The sequence below is a fragment of the Myxocyprinus asiaticus genome, chromosome 8, assembly GCF_019703515.2.
Source record: "Myxocyprinus asiaticus isolate MX2 ecotype Aquarium Trade chromosome 8, UBuf_Myxa_2, whole genome shotgun sequence".
Lineage (NCBI taxonomy): Eukaryota > Metazoa > Chordata > Actinopteri > Cypriniformes > Catostomidae > Myxocyprinus > Myxocyprinus asiaticus.
Window position 1 is genome coordinate 21,189,132 of NC_059351.1, and position 21,907 is coordinate 21,211,038.

At 37.4% G+C, this 21,907-nt stretch overlaps 1 protein-coding gene and 1 pseudogene across 1 annotated transcript in view; both read left to right on the top strand.

Moving 5' to 3' along the window:
• Positions 1-1,968: 1,968 nt before the first annotated feature.
• Positions 1,969-4,622, top strand: LOC127444737 (serine/threonine-protein kinase pim-2-like; annotated as a pseudogene).
• Positions 4,623-9,763: 5,141 nt separating this feature from the next.
• LOC127444906 (importin-5) overlaps positions 9,764-21,907 on the top strand; it is a 38,689-nt gene continuing 26,545 nt past the window's right edge. The window contains exons 1-2 of the mRNA XM_051704556.1: positions 9,764-9,892; positions 12,334-12,414. Coding sequence (XP_051560516.1) covers positions 9,815-9,892; positions 12,334-12,414 — 159 coding nt within the window. The 5' untranslated portion in view covers positions 9,764-9,814. The remainder of the gene's footprint in view (positions 9,893-12,333; positions 12,415-21,907) is intronic.

The window sequence follows — 21,907 nt, forward strand, 5'->3', positions numbered from 1 at the left end:
TCTCCTCCTCGAGAATCATAAGGAACACGCTCCAAGAGATTGGTGCCAAGTATTCTAACAAAAACAGAGAAAAATACTGTATATAAGAATGATCAAGGATTACAGGCAATAAATGTCATAATACTTGGATTTCTTGTTAAAATACTGTGGCTGGGGAAGCAAAAGTGTAATAAATCATCAATGTTTTTTAATACTTCGGGCATTCAGAATGAACGCTGGCATTTTTCCAGCTGTAGCATATTAAAAATGATATTATTGCTCGTGGATGGAAAACAATCATAGCCAATACACACTTGCTGTACACTGGCCCAAAGCCCCAGCTCTCTGGCTTGGTGAGCAGATTTGAACAGATTTCTCCCACGCCAGTGGATGCATACTGTTACATGCTAAATACGTGGTGCAAGAAAGCAGTTTGACAGACTAAAGAGTATAAATGAAGAAAACATGACAAAAAAAGTCTTGAGGTGTAGTAGCTGTGGTATAAGCGGAATGATTGTCTCGAACATTGAATTATTAAAAATGAATGCAAACCTGAGGTGTAACGGCCGCAATGCGATTACCAATATGGGGTGTGCAATAATTCGATGGTCCCTCGTCGATTATTCCGTACTAAACTGAAGTAGGAAAACAATATGTTGGCTTTCTCAAGCCTGTATAATTTAATAAGTATTTTGAGACCAAATATGGTTAGTACGTGAACACGTCAACGGCCGTCAATGAAAATTATTACCTACAAACACATAACAATTGGACAAATACACAAAATGCCAATTATAACAACATTTAAATTTAAACGTACCTCTGAATTTATGTGATTCTTCAGTGACTTCCAGGTTATTTTAACTTGAGGAGAAGATCCTCCACTGACAGTCAGAGATCCATCATAGTGTTGCAAGCGTTGGTCCATGCACATCCCAAACTTCCCGCGCACATCCAAAACTTCCCACGCATGGCGAGTCAGTCCCATTGGACGAATTTGAATAAAGCCCTACACTGTGAAATTACCTGTTGCACTTGCAGCTCTTCAGTTTTTCTTGTTTAAAAAAGTTTGTATTAATTGTGCATAAGTTTGCACTCTTCCTTTGAATAAATGAAACATCCAAAAGATCCAAAGTTTAATGATTTTATTTAAAGAAACAGTTCATTTATTTTATATGGGATAAAATGGCATTGTTTGTAATTTAATTTAATGAATTTGTTTTATATGTAAAAATAAATAAATAAATAAATAATAATCATCTTGACACTAAATATAAACACTAAAATCCAGGTCAGATATGATTTTTTTTTTTCACCTGTTGAATGTGACCAGAGAACATGAACTATTTTACTATATAACATTTTATTTTATCATTTATTATTTAAGTTTATGTTGGTGTTGGGTGATTTTCAATTGCGTCTTTACTGAATTGTTGAGCTCACGTATGGGACAATGAAGTGAATTTCATGCACTTGAAGGGTTTGGCTTTGGGAGCTTTGAACCACCTCATCCCCCACCAGGCAAATCATTTGATCATAGTATTTTGTACCTTTTTTGGGGGAAATGGTACATACATGGATCCTATGATGGACAGAAATGTATTTGTACCTTATCTATCCCTAAAGGGTACATATTAGTACCTTAAGGTGTAACTTTGACCCAGTGAGTGTACAATCACATAAGCTGTAGCCTACCCTATGTGATCACAAATGGACTCCGACCGTACCCTTTTTTCTGACAGTGTATAAGTCACCTTATAATTTATGGTGAAATTTTGTAGTTTTATTTTTTTTTTTTTAGAAGACCCCAAAAATATGTTGTTTCTTCTTATTTTCAATATAAGTTATGCACATTGGGGTGTTTGGTGTTATGTTATAGTTTTTTACAGTGATGAGTATCCATTTTTATGAATATGCAATAATTAACAATATTTGTTTAAAACAAGCTTTTGGTAAATATTCCTCCCTTTAGATCAGAATTCTCTACAGATGATCACTGTAGAGGGCTTTGGTCTTCACCCTGTGGTCCCTCCCACTCAAGACCACCAGGACGTCCACAACGGTCCAGCTTGCTGGGCAACAGGGGACGCTGTGTGTCCTCGGACAGGACAGCTGGACAGTAAAGCTGTGGACACGAGTCCTAAGGGTGAGTTGAGTGCCACAACCCCAAACAAAACACAGATGCTCTACTTACAATATCTGCAAAATAGTACTGCAGTTTTTACATAACATTCTGGTTATTGTCTTTCCTGGCCTGATGAAAAATTGGACTAAGGAACAAGGACATAATAAATAATCTGTTTGTTTGATGTAGTTGTAAACGAAGCATGGCATGTCACACTGCAAGACACTGATGAAATTGTTTGAAATTTCATGTCAACCACATTATTTATCTTTTAACAGACATTTTGAGCCGATATCGTATCGGTAAGAAGCTGGGAGAAGGAGGGTTCGGAGCCATCTACGAAGGGGTGTGCTTGACGGATGGCATGAAGGTATTTTAGAGAATTTGGAACTTAAATTCACAAAACTTGACATGTCTGTTCAAGATAATGACTGAAATTATATGACCTCTACACTCTTGTTAATTGTAACTAATTCTCACAAAAAAATCCCTATTTCATGTTTTGTTGATCAGGTGGCTGTGAAACTGGTCAGAACGTTGCATGAGGAGTACATCAGCATCGTAAGCAGTTTTCTGTCACTGTTTTCAATTTAAAACATTGTATATGAATGTTATTAACATACTACAAATGTTTTTCACCAAACAAACTACCATTGACAAAAATTTGTCTATGCCTAAATCCTTATTTGGGAAACCACATCATGCCTCAAAAAATGAAAAAAAAAAATGCCCCTAAAATAAAAAGAAAATGGGGGAAAACAAATGGCCCGTCAATCAGTTTTTTTTATTTGTAACATCTGATATAGTTATTAGTATTTTATTATATTCCTTGTTATGCATATTATGGCATAAAATATGAGTTGATTTAATTCTTAGGGTAAGAGGTATTAATAAATTGAGGCACAGTTTGTTATAAATGGTTAGAAAAAATCTGCCCTCATAAAGGTAAAAATGCCCCTGAAATTAAAATCTAGGGGTAAAATATTGACCATTAATGTAAAAGTTAATTTCTGACATTTCATCCAACCAACATGATAATAATTGTCTTTCTTTTAGCCTGATCATCCCGTACCCCTTCCCACTGAAGTGGCTCTGACCATCCTGGCTAACAAGGGCCCCAGCTGTGCCAATATAATTCAGCTGCTCGACTGGGGTGAGCAGGCTGAATTTACATCATGGTGCTGGAGCGTCCCTCACCCTGTGAGGATCTATTCGCATTTGTACAGCACCATGGTGGCACACTGCATGAAGGGCTAGCGCGGCGTGTCATGAGGCAGGCCGTGTTAGCTGCTGATATGTGCTGTCATCGTGGAGTGCTGCACCGGGACATCAAACTCGAAAACTTCCTTGTCAACAGCAACACCATGGAGGTGAAGCTGATTGACTTTGGGTGCGGGGACCTCCTTAAAAAGAGTGCCTACATGACATTCAGTGGTAAGTATTATCCCTAAAAAGCTGTTGTTTTGGACGTTTTAATCATATCAGTTATCTTTGTATGTCTTAGTTATGAATGGCGACAAAACTTTTTCAGTTCTGTTGAGTAGGAAGTATTCAGTAGTATGTAAAAGTAGTGAATGTAAAAACAAACCAAATGATTTCTTACATGCTAACTGATACAGAGAAATCATATTTTGTTAATTCAAATGCACACATCTGACAAAATCTCTTTCCTATAGGCACACGACTGTACTGCCCTCCTGAATATTCAGCGACAGGCAAGTACAAAGGCAAGCCAGCGACCGTCTGGTCATTGGGAATGCTCCTCTTCCTGATGGTCTGTGGGCATTACCCATATGGCATTGACCTGAACATGATGGATGCCAAGTGCTGGTCAAAGGGTGGCTTGTCAAGAGGTAAGATCTTCATGACAACAAAGACTGCCAATTAAAATATTAAATCATACCAAACAGAATAACGAAAACAATTTTACCTGATATTCTGACCTGAAGTGTGATCTTAGAGCTCATAATAAAATGATTAAAGAGATCAGGTGTAAAGTTAATGGTAGTAATCAGTCTCTCCCATCTCAGATTGCAGCAATTTGATTCAGGCTCTGCTGCAGAGAGAGCCGAAGCGGCGGATGGGTCTGGAGGATATACTTCGCCACAACTGGTTTAAGGTACTGAGCCTAAGATCAACTAAAAATAATTGTGAAGATATGTTTACATTTTAAAAGATTTAGAATTTTCTTTTGTTTAGTATGATTGTCAGACTAATGTACATTAGCTTTCTCATGCTCGTTACATCATATTGTCAATCCACATACACAGCACAGATGACAAGTTGTATGTCTGACCTTATGAAATGTGCTTTCTTAAGTTCTAAAATGTCAAATTCTGATCTTTATGAATGTTGCCTCCCTTTGGTTGGTTATTTTGTTTAAACAGTGTTTAAATATGCTATTTAATGTAATGAATTTAAACAATAAACCTATTTTCTGTTTTCGTTTCAGCTCACCACATAAGTTGTGACAAAAAGAGAAAAGAGCTCACTGTCACTACTGCCTCCTCTTTTCTCTTTATGTCAGCTTTGTGTCTTGCAGGCTGACATGAGTGGCCTCTCCATCCCTCCAGCTTTTGCGTCTGGCGAGGCTGGCAAGCCTTGGTTGTGCCTGGAGCCTTGGCTTGAGGCAGCAAATTTGTTTATAGTTTGTTTGCTTGCCACTGCATGGGACTGCACCATCTCTTCATCTCTTCACCTTGAGGCCACTCAGAGACATTCCCACACCACGTCGCTCCAGAAAAGCGGCAAAAGAGATTCCTGCAATGGTCGCACAAAGGTTTCTGTCATTATCATCCCAGAGGTTACTGCTGCAGATGCCCGAAGATTCCTCTCATGGCTTCCCCAGAGGCTCCTGTCCTGTTATGGCCACTCCTGAGGCTTCTTCCATGGCTGCCCAAATTAATCCAGTCATGGCAAAAGGATCCTCCCCTTTCATGGCCACCCTGGCTCCAGAGCTCCCTGACATGGGGGCCCTAGAGGTTTCTGTCTTGGCTGCTAAATAGATTCCTGCCACAGCTGCCCATAGATTCCTGTTATAGCCACCAGAGAGGGTTTTGTAACAGCCAGAACTCCCTGTCATGGCTTCCCTAGAAGTTCCTGTCACAGCAACCCAGAGTGCTCCTTCTATGGCTGCCCAGATGTTCTTGTCATGATGGTCCCAGAAGTTCTAGTAATGATGACCCACAGGTACCTACTATGGCCGCCCAAAGCACCCTGTCATGGCTGCCCTTGAGGTTCCTGTCATGGCCACCCAAAAGGATCTTTTTATAGCAAAAGGATCCTCCCATTTCATTGCTGCCCTAGTCCCAGAGTTTGGTCTGTCTCAAGAGTTTCCTGTCATGGCCACCCAAAAGGATCCTTTTATAGCAAAAGGATCCTCCCATTTCATTGCTGCCCTAGTCCCAGAGTTTGGTCTGTCTCAAGAGTTTCCTGTCATGGGCACCATATAAATTTATGTCTCAACTGCCTCAGTCCTAGAGCTCTGGTCCCAGATTTCTGCCCCAAAGTTCCTGCCACGGCTGCAACAAAGTATCTGGCATGGCTTCCCCAGAGAATACTGTCACTGCCTTCCAGAGGAATCTTCATGACCACCACAGAGGTTCCTGTAGTTGCACCAAAGTTTCCTGCCATGGCAGCCCCAGAAGTTACTGTCACGGCACCCAGAGTTTCCTGTCATGGCCACCACAAAGCTTCCTCCTAGAGCTGTACCAAAGTTTTCTTTCATGGCTGCCCCTGAGGTTCCTGTCATGGCCGGCCAAAAGGATCCTGTCATGGCAAAAGTATCCTCCCATTTCATGGCCACCCTGGTCCCGAAGCTCTCTGTCATGGCCACCCAGTTCGCTGAGCTCCCTGTTCCCTCCTTTGTTGCATAGCCTAATTCTACCTGGAGAGAAGCTGGCATATACACTATAAGGGATCTTTGTAGGGATGGACTGTTTGAAGAATTTGAGTATGTTAGGGAAAATGTAATATCCCTGACTGTTATATTTCTAAATACGGAAATCCTAGCATCATCAAGGAAGATTATTTCAAAAATGTATTATATGATGTATGTAAATGTTTTATTTGATTAATTTGTGCCAGGAGCACCTTATAAACAAAGAGAAATGGGGGAAATATATATATATATATATATATATATATATATATATATATATATATATATATATATATATTTGGGTAAAAAGATTTACAAATAAAAGAAAATGAAAAAGTTGATTAATGATTCACAATCCATCTTTGTGAATCTCCTTTTAAATTACATCAGTTTTATCCTACAACGCCTTTCAAGTGCCTGATAGGTAATCAAGAGAATGCAGACCTATATCACATGTTCTGGGTCTTCTTTATACAAACAGCTTAGTAAAATATTACACAAAGACATTAAAATTGACCCAAATGTTGTATTGTTAGGGGATATGGATAAATTATCCAGCCCCACCTTGGATTTGTCACATAAAAATTGTTTTATTAGCTATGACAGCTGCAAAAAATATATTTATTGGAATCTTGGAAGTCTGACAATCCTCCAACACCGCAGCAATAGTTGAATGAGCTTTTATAATTTTGTATCTCAGAGAAAATCATGTATAGTCTAAAGGGGAGAACTGATACTTTTGAAAAAATGTGGGGTTCTGTGATAGACAATATGTCTATAATGAAATTTGATAAACATGTGAAGGAAAAAAGAGGCCTGTGTTAGGTTTGTGGTGAGGTTGAAGATGATGGTATTGATGCTATAATATTGTATTGATTATTTCTATTTATGTGTGCATTTGTTAGATTTAAATATATAAATAAAGAACATTAGCATGCCTCAATATATTATCTCATTATATTACTTCATTAGGAAGAAAAAAATGAATGATTATAATGAGACTGAAATGTTCACAATTAATTAAATGTAGTTGATACACACACAGACATTTTAAACAAATGAATCTACTTAATATATATATAAAGTTCAGTGCAAAAGTCTTTGGCGCATTATATTTTTCACAAAAGCATTTGTCTTAAAATGGTTATTTTATATATTCTGGTTTTATATCAGTAGGAAATATCAATTTCAGATTTCAACATTCCCTATTCAAATAGAATTGAATAGCAGAAGAACAAGGAGCTCTACAACAGATGGTATGGATCTCAACATCATTGAGTCAGTCTGGGATTACATGAAGAGACAGAAGCAATTGAGACATAGATAGAAGAACTGTGGCAAATTCACCAAGAAGCTTGGAACATCCTATCTGCCAACAACCAAGAAAAACTATGTCAAGGTGTACCTAGAAGAATTGGTGCTGTTTTGAAGGCAAATGATGGTCACACCAAACATTGATTTAGCTTTTTTTTATGTTTACTGGACTTTGTATGAGGTTAATTGATAAATGAAAACTATTTATGGCATTATCTTGAAGACATCCTCACTACGAAACATTTTTTCAAAAGTGACTAAAACTTTTGCACAGTACTGTATATAAATATTAATAATTCTACAATAATTTATTAAAAGATATTTTATTAAATCTAGAATTGTATTAATTCAACATGTTAACTGCTGTATTCTTATTTTTTTTCAGCAACTCACTTCAACAACTATTTTTTTTTATTTTTATTGAAGAATGTACAGTTCTTGAAATTTCTATAATCACAAAATTAATCATAATGAATTATTTGAATGCTGACACTGGTAGGCCTTGAAGTCAAACTGGTTAATCACTGTTTTACATTATGCAAATCTTTGCAATTCATAAGCCACTGAGCTTTACCTACTTTATTTGGTTAACTTACAAACACATACTCAGGGAAAAATAGACAAAAACGACATAGCTCTGATAGTTAATTGCATTGCTTTAAAATCCAGTAACAAGAGGTCACAGGCAGCACACATAACTAGACCAGCCTGTGGATCAGGACACAGCAGCTTAGTAGGTGCGCTTCATTTTCTGACCACCAGATGGCAGAACATTAAACCATGTAAATAAGCTTTTGAATAACAATGCGAGTATGGCAGGCGGATTTATCATTTATTGTTTGACTGTCCATAATTACATTTCAGACAGTCACAGTTGCATTTAGATGAGTCACAATTTGAATTTGATTAGTCGTAAATAGTATTTGAGATATCTGCAATTGCAATCTGACAAGTCAGAAAGATGATTAAAGATATCTGTAAATATATTTTGACTAGTCAAAATTCCATTTAAGATATCTGTAATGACGTCACAGATATCCACAACTGACACGTTACACATACACAAAGATAATTAGAGATATCTGTAATACAGTTTTGACTAGTCACAATTATATTTTCAAATATCTAAATTTCCCTTACCCCAAGTCAATCTGCTGTGTTGTGACGTGCAATGACTCTTCACAAAGCTCCTTACTTAATGAAACAAACAAACAAAAAGACAAAATGAAGCACCTTATATTATCCTATAAGTAGTACACCATTAAAAAGTATAACTAGCTAAAACTTTTTCAGAGTTCTTTAAATATTTTCTTTAAATATTAAATATTTTAAATATTTTCTCCCCAATTTTTGGAATGCCCAATTCCCAATGCGCTCTAGGTCCTCGTGGTGGTGTAGTGACTCAATTCAATCAGGGTGGCAGAGGAGGAATCTCAGTTGCCTCTGCTTCTGAGTCCGTCAATCCGCACATCTTATCACGTGGCTTGTTGAGACATAGCATGTTTGGAGACTTCACTCTATTCTTTGCGGCATCCATACACAACTCATCAGTGCCCCACCTAGAGCGAACCACATTATAGCGACCACGAGGAGCTTACCCCATGTGACTCTACCCTCCCTAGCAACCTGGCCAATTTGGTTGCTTAGGAGACCTGGCTGGATTCACTCAGCATGCGTTCTTTAAAGAATTTAAATATATTTCAACATCTTTCCTGAAAATTATAAAATCAGACATTTTATTTGAGGATTTACATTTATGAATATAATATTTTGCATGAAATAATAATACATCAATTGCAAAATTAATTAAAAAAGGGTCTAATTTTAAAGATTCAGAATATATATATATATATATATTACATTTTACAAAATTTGAAAAGTCAGTCCAAAACACTGCAGTAAACACAATTCCAAAACAAGTGGTCAACTATGTCTTCAAAGTTGGGATAGCATAAGGGACCTTTGAGACAAGACGGAAGTACTAATTTGACAATCAGGAATTGCATCCAAAATTATGGTCTGTTTTTTTGAGGGGATTAGAAAAGAACATTCTTGCATAAAGCGTTTGTAAGAAAACAAGACATCCCTATAATTCAAGAGCTAGCTTACTAAAATAATATTCTCATCAAACCAGTTGCGAAAAAGGGACTTGTTTTTATATCTTATATTCTTATTGTTCCAGATGAAATACATAATTTCCCGCGTTTACGGATGCACTTATTTTGCGATGACATCATTGCGCTGAGCTTCGACTCCACCCCCTTAGATTTTACCCACGTACCACACAAACTATCACCCAATACGATGATCAGAAACGAAATAATTAACGCGTCATAATGATTGACATGTCCAAGCACCAAACATACCAAACATTTAATCTCATTCAAAGCCGCCAGCCAATCAGCGACAATGAGAGAACACATTACGAGCCAATCGCATCCCTGTGTCCATGCACGACACCGGCTTTCATTCGCTTGGATCAGCGCTGCTGTTCTCTCTTTCTGAACCCAACAGCGATGGCGGAGCAGCAGCAGTTCTACCTCTTACTGAGCAACCTGATGAGCCCTGACAACAACGTCAGGAAGCAATCAGAGGTATGAAATTCGGCTCGCTGCCGTATTTGTGTGGATATATGGCGGGGAATATGACGAATCTATTTTTGTTTTAGTGCGGGGCGGTCAGCTGAGCTCCGGCCCTGCACATGTGTGAGGCGCGCGCTACTGCTGCTATGCGGGTTCGATTCAAGTTAGGGAATCGGTTTGTTCGGACGGTTCATTCCAAAGAACTGGGTTACAAAACTAAAACACTTGAGTGCTGTTTCGCGGTGTGTTTGGTAGATTGTGTTGATTTGTTTCAACAGTTTTGTTAATTATAACTATTTTTGTACAACTTTGTTCTCTCCATCCATTTTCTTTGTAGAGAATTACAAATGTTTGACGAATCGTTTCGACAAAAAGCGAATCGGTTCATAAGAACACTTAGAGTCGTTAGCGCGCTCTGCGTATCAACGTGGCCTAACAAGCGCTGTGAACGGTATAAACATTATCTAGTGTGTTTCAGTTCTGTGTCGGCTATTTTACGGCTTATTTGTTCGTTCTTTCGATCATTTAATAAATCAACAGCCGTGTTACTGGTCTTAGTTCCGTATTCGCGGCTAGGTTGCCGTTGCGCTGTTAACCGGGTGCAGGTGTTGCTCAGCTTGACTTTCAAACGCGTCTGTTAATAACTGTTTCTGTAACATGTTGAACAATTGTGTGGATTTAGAGCTAAATGAGTCATATTAGCGTCATATATTTCGCTAACTGTCAGTCAGGGTATCGTACGCTAGGTAACAACACAATCAAAATCATAGTTTTGTATTTTCACCTGAAAATACTTGCTATATGTAAGGTGGCATTTCTGAAATAGACAAGCAACTGGACAAAACTAAACTTCTTGGAATAATAATGAATATCTAACAGCTTTTATTGCCCCTTTTGTGGCGTGTCTTGTATTTCAGCCATTAAACAGTAACTTTACACCCATATTCACGATGAGAAGGAAGCTTATCACAAAAGATACCCGTTTTTAATGCCATGCCATGGAAACACTTTGGATTTGGGCCAGGAATGTGTGTATTTACATCAGGGTGAGTTCTTGTAACCATGCGAGTTTCTCATTATTAAGTTGTTAAAACACCATCTGTGCATGGAAGGTCACAAGTGTCCCGGATTTCGCGGGAAATTCGAAAGTTCCCCAAAAACTTGGCTCCCCAGTGGCGCGTATTATACGAGTCTTTTGTCTGCTCTAAAGCCTGGCAGGGAGCCAGATCGGTGTCCATGTGGATCAGGATGGGTCATTGGGTCTTATCACGCTCATCTCTGACATCGGTCAGCACTTTCCTTTATTACAGACAATGCATGACCAGCACACTGCTAATGCTCAGCGGAATCTGACTCGCTCTCACAGCATGACCAGGGCCAACTGGACCCCACAAATCCTTTTCTTTTTTTTTTTTTTTCTCAATTGTAAGAACCATCTTTAGAGTTCCTCTCTTTGATTACAGCTGTGTGCACTTCATGCCACTGGGCATTCCATACATACTATACTACACATAACCAAGTACCTTTTGGCACTTGGAAACTGACTCTTTGAATGACTCAGGCAAAATGAGAGTCTTAAGAGCCTCACCATGTCCATTTCCTCATCCCGGATAAAACAGATGGAACTTATTTGTTATTGGGTGTTGCTAAATCTGCGCTCTCTCTTATAAATGTCTTTGCCCTAAAGAGCGCAACAGTCTGATTCCGGAAGAAGAAATCCCATTTGTTTTTTCCATAGATTAATTGACTTTTACTGATAACGTACAAAACATGTACCGTGAGCTCTGAGGTTGTTAATCAATGGTATATGCTTCTGTTGACGCCATCAGTCCACATTATTTCAACTTAATTGTTGAAAAATCATATTTAATAGCGCAGTTCCTGGTGAATGACTACATTACCCATGATCCAGTAGAGAATCTACCAATCAGAGGACTGCGACTAAGCAAAGCCTGCCAAACAAATTCGCCCAATCCCATGACGTACTCTGGATGACGCAAACGAGTCTCCCTTCACTCTCAAACTACTTTTATATATTGTAATTTTTCAGAATAAATGTAAACTATATTGTTTTTATACTTGTAATCGGCAACCTTAAATCTATAGTTTTTTTATATTTCCATCGAGAGGTAGAGATATTCACAATGCTTCATGGGATTGTAGTTCGTGCGTGAAAGATGGTAAGTATACAGTCTTGTACCTTTTTGTCAAATATTACTTTTCTTCAAAACAAAGTTTGTAATGTTGTCAATCATTCACCATGGTGCTGGTTGGTTTGGTTCATGGCTTGGAACTCATTCATGAAGGATTTTATGAAAGAAATGAATGGGAAAAATACTTCTGGAACCCATTCGGCTAAAATGTGGATAGGTACTGTTGAGCTCTATTGCAAAGAATGGGCGTATTGTAAAATAAAATTAACATCTTGTGAATGTTTGTCTCGGATTGTTTAGGAAACATATGACACCATTCCCGGCCAGACGAAAGTCACATTTTTACTGCAGGCCATCCGCGATGCTTCTGCTGCTGAGGAGGTACGTAAAAGTCTGTCTACCACCATCTGTGCTCTAATTGTTGTTTGAGACATCCATGCTATTCTGATTGCTTCAAAACAAACTGTACGTCTAAATGAAGTTCTTTCTTTACATAGTCCATTATGTTTCCATACCATCTACCTTCAGGGTCAGACGCTGTGCTCTTGTCTTGTAGTGTTTAAGATGCTGTAAGTAGTTAAGTAACGTTGTTTTGCTGACTAGTGAGATTGGAATGGAGATGTTGTTTATGCTTGAATAGAATTTGATTCCTGGAACAACTGATTGCCCAAGTGAAACTCCATCTTGATCTAGTGTTGTCACAGTACCAAAATTTCAGTAGTTGGTACCGATACCAGTGAAATTTCACAATGTGCTATTAAACAGTGCTGTTTAGCCTATTTAAAAAGTTACTTTTCAATGTAAATAATAAATTAAAAGAGATCCATGTTTCCTTTAAGTGTTTCTCAATCAAGGATGCATTGCTTGAGTGTTTTTAAGTAGTGCCCTACTGACATCTGTTTTATTCTTTACCAAATCATGTTTTCCTTTTTGTTATTTATTATTATTTTCCAGAACTCCATGTTTTAGTTTAATTTCTTCATCAAAATAATGAATTAAAGTCTTTTAACAAGTGAAATATAACTTCATGTCATCATTGCATTTATTTTGCCAAACATTTATTCAGCAGCAGTCTTGTCATATATTGCATTATTATTATTATTATTATTATTATCATTACAGTGAATATTACATTTGTAATATATTTCTGTCACAATTTCTTCAATTTCAGGGCTCTAGCTTATATTTTGAAATGTTTTTATTATAATTTTGACGTATTTTTTTGCCTGAATCTTCACTTTCCGGATAAACCGTTTGCGACACATAAATCATGTCTGAAATCTCATCTTACACTGGCCTTCGAGTCTGACAAATGAAATATAGGACACAGTTTTGGAGTGTTTGTAGTTTGTGTTTTAAATTACTGGTGTTTGTGTATGTGGTCATTTTTAAATGTTATGTTTTAAATTAGGGATGCACCGATACCACTTTATCTTCCGATTCCGATATCGGAAATCTCAGTATCGGCTGATACTTATCCCAAGCTGATACCAGTGTTGTTTTTTTGCATAATCAGTTTAGAATATCTTTATTGTGTGGAACTAATTGGGAGTACTTTTTAATATGTAAAGAAACACAAACCTCTAACTACACATTATTTGAATGTAAATGTATAGCTTATTAAGAAACACTTTATTATTAACTAGTATACTGGATAATGTAGCAGCAAAATTAACAGTAATTCCAGTCTTCAAGTCTCCAGTGGAAAAGAAACCAGTGTTTTATTTTTTCCAAAAATGTTTAAACTTGCATCTGGACTTTAAAGGATTCAGATCTTTCTTTTTTTTGTTTTTTTTTTTTTTTTTTTTGTTCAGTTTAGTTGTAAGACATCAGTCCACTTTTCACACAGTTATTTTTTGGAACCCATTCAACTTAAATATTGTTATAAATTGTAAATAAATTCTAATGATGACAATAATAGTAATAAATTATTATTGAGTTTTTAATTTTAAATACAACAGTAATATATTTAAATTGTGCACTTTTTAAACCCTCTCGCTTTTATTTTGACATTCTAAACTCTCCAGGAAGTCCTGTATGTGTCTGTTTGTAGGCAAGTTCACTGTAGTTTAATTTGCTGCTTATTCAAATTCTGGTAAAATGCACCTCCGGTGCCATTCTAAATGCATATTATAAGTGAACTGAACTATTGAGCATCTACATCCGAGATGCTGTTCTTGAGTAGCGCTCAAATATTGCGCACCGCTGTGAAGGCTAAAAATAGCTGCGAATGCATCACCAACCTGTGCATGAGTTTGTGTCAACCGAGCGTTAGCGCTGCGCATACTATATTTTTTGTTAATTTAATGTATTTATTAAACAGCCTTTTGTGATTCACCAAGCTATCGCACATCTTCAAGTGGCTTTGAATAAAATGCACGAGTCATATGAACTGCTTTAATGGTGTTTTTATGGTTCTTTTATGTCATTTTTAGAGCTTGACAGTAACTAACATGACTAACACGCAGTATCGGATTTGGATCGGGCTCGTCGGACTGATACCCGATCCATCTAAAAGCTTCAGTATCGGAGCCGATACCGATCCAGGTATCGGATCGGTGCATCCCTATTTTAAGTTGTATTACTGTGAAGCACTTTGGTGAACTCTGTTGTTTTAAATGCTTTATAAAGTTGAGTTGAGATTAAAATGCAAATGCTGTGATTAAATTATATAAATATGTAGTTTACATGTGCTGCGTGGTTGACAGTAGGTTAGTGCTCTGCTCTGTCATCCGAAACGTGTCGTGAATGGTTCTCCATGTATGAGCGGTCGGAATTATACATTCAAAGTACGCAGCTCTTCCACACGAAGATTGCAGCCTTTAGCGATTTAATAAATCACACTAGGAAATGTCGCAATTTTAATTTTATTAATTGTCCATTTTAGTGTAAGGAGTAATGGAGCATGCGCTCAAAATGAGCGTTTTAAAGCAGTCGTGTGTCAGTCATATTGCGCGCTGGTACTGGATAGTCTGTGCTCAGTACTACAGAAACGCTGGTATCGTTACATCTTTTTTTATTTTACCAAAATACCTGCACTTTTGACAACGCTATCTTGAACTTGTTCCAGCAGCTTTGGAATACTTAACACTTGAAAAATCCCTCCAGTGTCTTTCTGTTTGGTTGCCCTTACAAAAATTAGAGGGTTCATGACAACCTTGCCGCAAATTCGGCACTCATTATTTTCACATGCAAATGAGCTTTGTGGCAATTTGTCTGTCAAAGGTTTGCTGCAGGTTCACCACTACTGGAGAAGAGTTTTTTTTTTTTTTTTTTCTTTGCAAGGGATTCGTAAATATTTTATGCTTTGAAAGCTGTCACGGTGACTATCTTTATTCTTTAAGCTCAATCGAAAGCATTTGTGGCATGATGTTGATTACCACAATTCATTTTGACTCGTTCCTTTTCTTTAAAGCAAAAATCGAGGCTACAATGAAGCACTTACAATGGAAGTGAATAGGGCCATTTTTTTGGAGAGTTTAAGGGCAGAAATGTGAAGCGTTTTATTTCATAAATTCATAAATTTTAAATTTTACAGTCATTTTTAGGTTTTGTTGACTGTCTTTATGGAAACGAAGTTAGAAAGCGATTTCATCACATTAAAAGCATGTTTACAAGCATATTGTTTGACTTGTGTAGGGCCCTAAGATTTCTGCGTTGCGGAAAATGGACAATCGCGGAATCGTAATATGTCCTAGTGTGATGATTAGACCTTAATGTTAAGATTTAATGAAACAAACTGTTTGCATGAGCTGCACTTGAATAGGTAAGTTAATGGGAGAAGCCGGTGTCAGGACGTGCATCACATGTGTACTATATATTTATATGATCAAATTATAGCCTTTTAATAAGCATATTAGTCCATATAGCGAACGGCTTTTCCGGAGGTGTGAAGTCGTCAAAAACATCCGGTTTTGTGCTATAATGGCACAATAAGTGTCCCATTTATCTAGACACCTGAAATTGAAAACAATGCGACAGAGAAATATATTCAGTGTAGGAGCAGTAGTAATAATGATAATATATCAATAATAATTAATTATATTTAAACAATATCTCACAAACAAGAGTTTCATCACTGCTTTCATTGACGCCGGGTTCACATCCTCCCAGTGAGTGAGACGTGAGTGGCGCATGAGCAGGGCGATCAATGTGTGGATTTTCACATTGGCCATGTCTCTTCCGCGAGAAACAGCAGCGCCTCTGCGCAGAAAATAGTTATCTATGGGGTCCTATGCCAAGTTTTTTCTTTAAGGTCCTTATAAGCTGAGGTTATTGCTGCTTTAAGGACAACAGCGGGCAGTCACGTGCTCTTCATCTTTATCAGCACACTTGGTTGTGATTGGTTAATGTTGCGTCTATACTGTACACCTATATACTAGCGGTCGACCGATATATCGCCATTTCTAATTAATCTGCTTATATTCTGACTTTTAATTAACGCATCGTCCGATAAATTTTCCCATTTATGTCTTGAGGCCGCTGAAAATCGCCTGCTTGCATTTGAAGTGACTGAGACATGTAAATGACCATTCATGGTTTTTGTTACGTGCCATCGTGTACTACAATAAGACCGGTGTGCAACACAGTCTCATTTAAACGGTCAATAGGCAGTCCACATGGCGTTACTCTTGCACTGATGCCACAGTATACTACCCAAGACACAAGCTATAATAACAGCGAAGTACCACATTGTTTTTTTTATTCATTACATTTGTATGTATATATTCTCAGATAGCAGAGGTATTCAGCTGAACTCGGTGGTGAAGCATCTTGGACTATCAGCCCAGGCCAGGGGCTGTTCAATCAAACAGAATGGAACCAAATGCGATTTGGATCTCGAGACACATCTTTCCTGACAAAGTATTAAAAAAAAACTCATTGCTTAATCTGAGAAATGCTTATAAGAGAGCAAGACGCAAAAGCCAAGTACCTCCACCTACTTTAAGGGGATATTCACATGGAACGTGTCGCTTTTACAACCATCCATTTGTTTTTATTTGTGAACGCACGCTAGGCGAACGTCTTTGTTTTTCTTTGTTTTTGTTTGGTCTCGTAACCGCACTGTTTTTAGATGCTGTCTAATTAAAAAATAATTTTAAAAAGCATCTCGAGACACCTGCTTTCTGTTCAACTGTGTCTAGCCTTTTTAGCGCAAGAATGGATCGATCTGAAGTCATCGTCAGTTCTTGGCACACATCCAAAATTCGAATGCACAATTTTAGCATTCGAATGCACAATTTTAGCATTCGAATGTGCATTTTTTTTTTCTTAACTTTGACCAATATTCGATTTTCAAATTTTTATTTGACAGCTCTAATGCACTGAATGTGCAGTTGATTCGATTAGGGTTTTTTTTGAGAAAATGCGATTGCAAACATGGGCATGCCATCCATGGTTGCTGGACTACTGTGTACTGTTATTTCCTTTTTCTAGTATATTAACACATTTTTCATGTGCAAATAAATTACAAAAATGTTATGACCAAACAAATCAGAAGAAACTGCTATCTACCATTTAAAATGAAAATTTTATTTTTTTTAGATTATCTTTTTCAAAGTTAAAGTTTTTTTGTGAAAGTGAGTAAATATAGTGCTAAATAAGAATTTAATACTTTTTTGCCATTTTATTTACTCACCATTGTATTGGCCACCCTGCTCTCTGAATATCGGCATCGGCCTTGAAAAAACCCATATCGGTTGACCACTATATTCTAGGGCTTCACAATCAGAAAAACTAATCACGATTAGTTATGACTGCCACGATTATGTAATCGTTAAAACTGACGATTACAGCGTTCAATTTAAGTCCGCTCCTGTTACGTCAGTGGTTTCTATTTATGTGTTTTTGCAGCGGTTGAGTATTCTAACCAATAACCAACATGTCCGTTGAGCAATGAAACAGCAATGGCCAATCGGAGCCGCTTAAATTAGTCCTCCGACCTATCTGTAATGGCAACTGATCCTAATGCGCAAGTTTTAAACCGTCTGAATGCCCAGATGTTTGCTTTATGTTCTAGCTCTGTTCGCGTGGCACACGAAAATTAATACTGAAGAAACATCACCTGGCATCCGAAAAGAAGCTGTAGAACGAGTGAAAAGCACTTTGGAATTATTTTGGATTCATTGCATATTGCACCTCTCGCTTTGAACGTAGATGTTAAATACACTGCAAATGAGCAACAGGACAAAACTAAAACGATCCCGTTCTAATCAAGGCATAGATGCGGTGTAAATAATTGCTTTTATTATGCTGATTAGACAGCTTTGTTTTTAATGAGAGCATTCGCGATAGTGCAGACCTTTGTGCGGAGCGTCATTGAGCTTGCGTCGAAATGCAGGTCTCAAACAGTGTAAACTTGCAGTGAGTGACAGCAGATTTCTAATTAATCTGCTTATATTCTGACTTTTTTAATTATCGCATCGTCCGATAAATTTTCCCATTTATGTCTTGAGGCCGCTGAAAATCGCCTGCTTGCGAGACATGTAAATGACCATTCATGGTTTGTTTTGTTACGTGCCATCGTGTACTACAATAAGACCAGTGTGCAATCGCACAAACTCTGATCGCAAATGACTGTTTTTAATTTCCAAAGTGCAACCACTGAGGCCAAAAATGATCTAACGGTGATCTTACATCAACAAGATCACCATTGAGGATCTAACGGGATGAATGGTCCCGTCTTGCCACTGAAGGGCTTACTGAATGCAGCAACTTGGTCGATTTAAATCGGCTGTTAATAAGTTTGAATATTGAATGTCATTATTTACTGTACGTGGACTAATAATTTAAGCAGTAATTTAGCAATAATATAATTTATTCTATACCACAGATCAATTTAAATTTTTTATTTGCCTTACCTTAAACATTATTACAATATAAAATACAATACAGTATAATGCTTAAAAGATGCTTAAAAGAAACTGGAGCGCAGCTCATATCCACCATTGAAATCTGCTGCTCTGAAGAACCACACGGTTGCTTGCTTTGTGACATCACGGTATTTTAATATTTTAATCGACATTTAATAATCGTGATTACAATATCAAGGGCAGTAATCGACAATTATGATTTTTGCTATAATTGTGCAGCCCTACTATATACACAGAATGGCAAAAGGTCCGGCAGTTTATTAAGTTATATTGAGTTTACTTGCATGCAGACATAAATTGTAGTGCACTATAGGTTCGGTTTGAATAATTTAGCTTTTATGTCTTAATCTTAGATTATTTGTGTTTTACTGCACACAGAGCCGCTGAGCTCAGCGTGAGCCGTGCTGCAAAAATAGGCTCAATGCTGAAACTATCCACTCACTGCTGCTTCTGGGACGCATCACCTCGCAACTCGCGCTTGCTGCGATAATGGTGTAATCTGTTAATATGGTCGCAAAAACGAAAACTCGCCGCTCACGCTCCGCTCATGGAAGATGTGTGAATCCGGCGGAATACAGTGATGCTCTTCAGTGAAAATAATTATTAAAAATTTAGTTTTGGATTGTGCTTTGATCTGTATAGAAGCTCTTCATTTAATAAAAAATAATGCAATGGTATGTTGTAAAGTAATTGTTCTGTTCTCATTTGATTAAAATTCCATGAATTTCATTAGGGTTTTTTTTATTATTATTATTATAAAATGTACTTAAATTTTAACCTGGAATTCAGAGAAAATAAAACTGAAATAGGAATAAAAATTAATGGATTTCATAGGGCCCTACTTGTGGCTATACTTTTGAAATGGAAGGTATTTCATAATTTACGGATTGGCCCTATTCACTTCCACTAAGTGCCTCACTGGAATCCAGATTTTTGCAATATAATGTCACAAATGCTGTCAATTGTGCTTAACTTGTATTGTGCCTGGAATGTTCCTTTGAGGATCTTGTTGTCCTCCAATGTATTTTATGCCTTTGCCTACTATCTCTTTTAGGTGTCCTGAACTGAGATATTTATAGAGCTGTGAAGCTACAGTGGGACAGTGTACCTAGAAAAGTGTTCCAAATGTTTTTGTCCAAGTAGGCATCTATATTAAATGGGTGGTGGTGATGCTATATGGGTCAAAGAAACCATCATACCTGAATGTAAAGATAGCGGACAGTCCTCCGTCTGTGTGCATCGTTGGCTCATTTGCCTGTGGTTGACTACTAAGAGTTTCACAAAGCAGTCGTACTACCTATGCGTCCGTAATTTGCTTGTGATCAACGTGGCCGACCAGTGTTTTTTGGTATGCAGAAAAACCAAGTAAACCTGGCCCTCCCAAGAAACTTATGACACCCCCCACCCTGGTTTGATGTCTATGTCCCACTTTGCTAGTCTGACGGTGAAATAAGAGAATCTGTTGCCCACCCTAAAGGTCAAATGCCACCTAAAAACAAGGATGCTGATTGGGCAATCCAGTTGCGCTAAAATACAAAAGAACCAATGTGACTTGATACACCTGTTCACCAACTAGATCACTGCACAGCATCCAACAATTAACCTTAGTTAACATGTCAATAACTTTTCTAGTGGATGTAATTTTATGAATTTTTATCAAATGTAAAAATAAAAAAATGGCATCATTTAATATTTTTGATAACCGTTTAATCAATGTCACTCCAGGCTGTGCTATATTGTGAATAAGGCCATCAAAGTAGCACTTCTATAAAGTTAAAAGTGGCTCAACTTTATAATAAAAAAAAGAAGCTCAGAAAACATTGCATTTGGTTCCGTTCTTTGGCTGTGCGTCCAGCTGTCTTTTTTCAAGGAGCAAATTTTGTTGTGTCTGGTCAACTTTACCCTAATTTAGCCTAATTATAGGCTACAAGATGTGGTTTTTAAAAACCTATTTTGCACATTTTGTTTAACTGTAGATCGCTGCGGTGTTGATGGCTTTTCCAGCTGTGTGTTGTCTAATGTCTACATTGTCTCCACCTGCACAGGAAGCTCAGGGTTTTTCCTGGGTCAAAAATGGTCTTCCGTGGTGGCTGAAGTACACGTTCATCACGTGGCAGTTATTTTTTTTTTTTTTACATAATTGTAATTTATATTTAAGTTGTATTTCTTGTTTGTAATATTTTTCAATCATCTGTGCATCTAGAAACTTCTGAACTCAGTTTTTGTTGTTGTTCAAGGTGCTGTGGGAAATCAAACTAACTTAACACTTATTTCTATAGGGCTTGTTAGAATATTCATGAGTTAACCACTATAGTGAGAGTACTGATTTGGGACTGTGCTTCTACAGTAAATTTGTATGTTTCCTACCTTATAACAGAGATTGGGTTCCTTTTATCAGACTCTTAATGATTTAGGAATCATTGTGTTTCTAGGAATATCTGAAGCAACGCCAGGCCAGTTTGTTTCTAATATCAAACATATTACAATTACACATGACTTAATTCATAATTTATATTCTACTCTGTAGCCTACTTGCACTTGTGTTTACCATAATTAAGACCAGGGAAGAAAATAGAAACTGGCCCAAATGTTGTTGGGGGGGGGGTTGCTGTCCTTTTCTGCACATCGCTGCCCCCTTCCGCATATCGCGACACCGTTTTGTGGTGCGTTCTGCATAACGCGGCAGCCCATGCGGCCCCATTTCGCGGGCGGCCCACCGGGAAAAGTCCCGGTTCTCCCAATGGCTAGTCCACGCCTGATTAAGACCATGGATTGCTCCTCAGATGTTAGGTAGTCTTTCTTAAAAATAAACTGTTCATTTGTTATGAAAAAATGAAATAATAGCCTAAACACATTTAAAAACTTAGATTTAATACAACTACCACAGTTGTAATGGAAAAAAATCTATTAAAGTTTACTGCGATAAATGTTTGTAAGGGTGTGTTGGTGTGAAAAGTCATGTTATTGATGCTAGTGCAGGTGTTTTCTCTTTCTCTCATCAG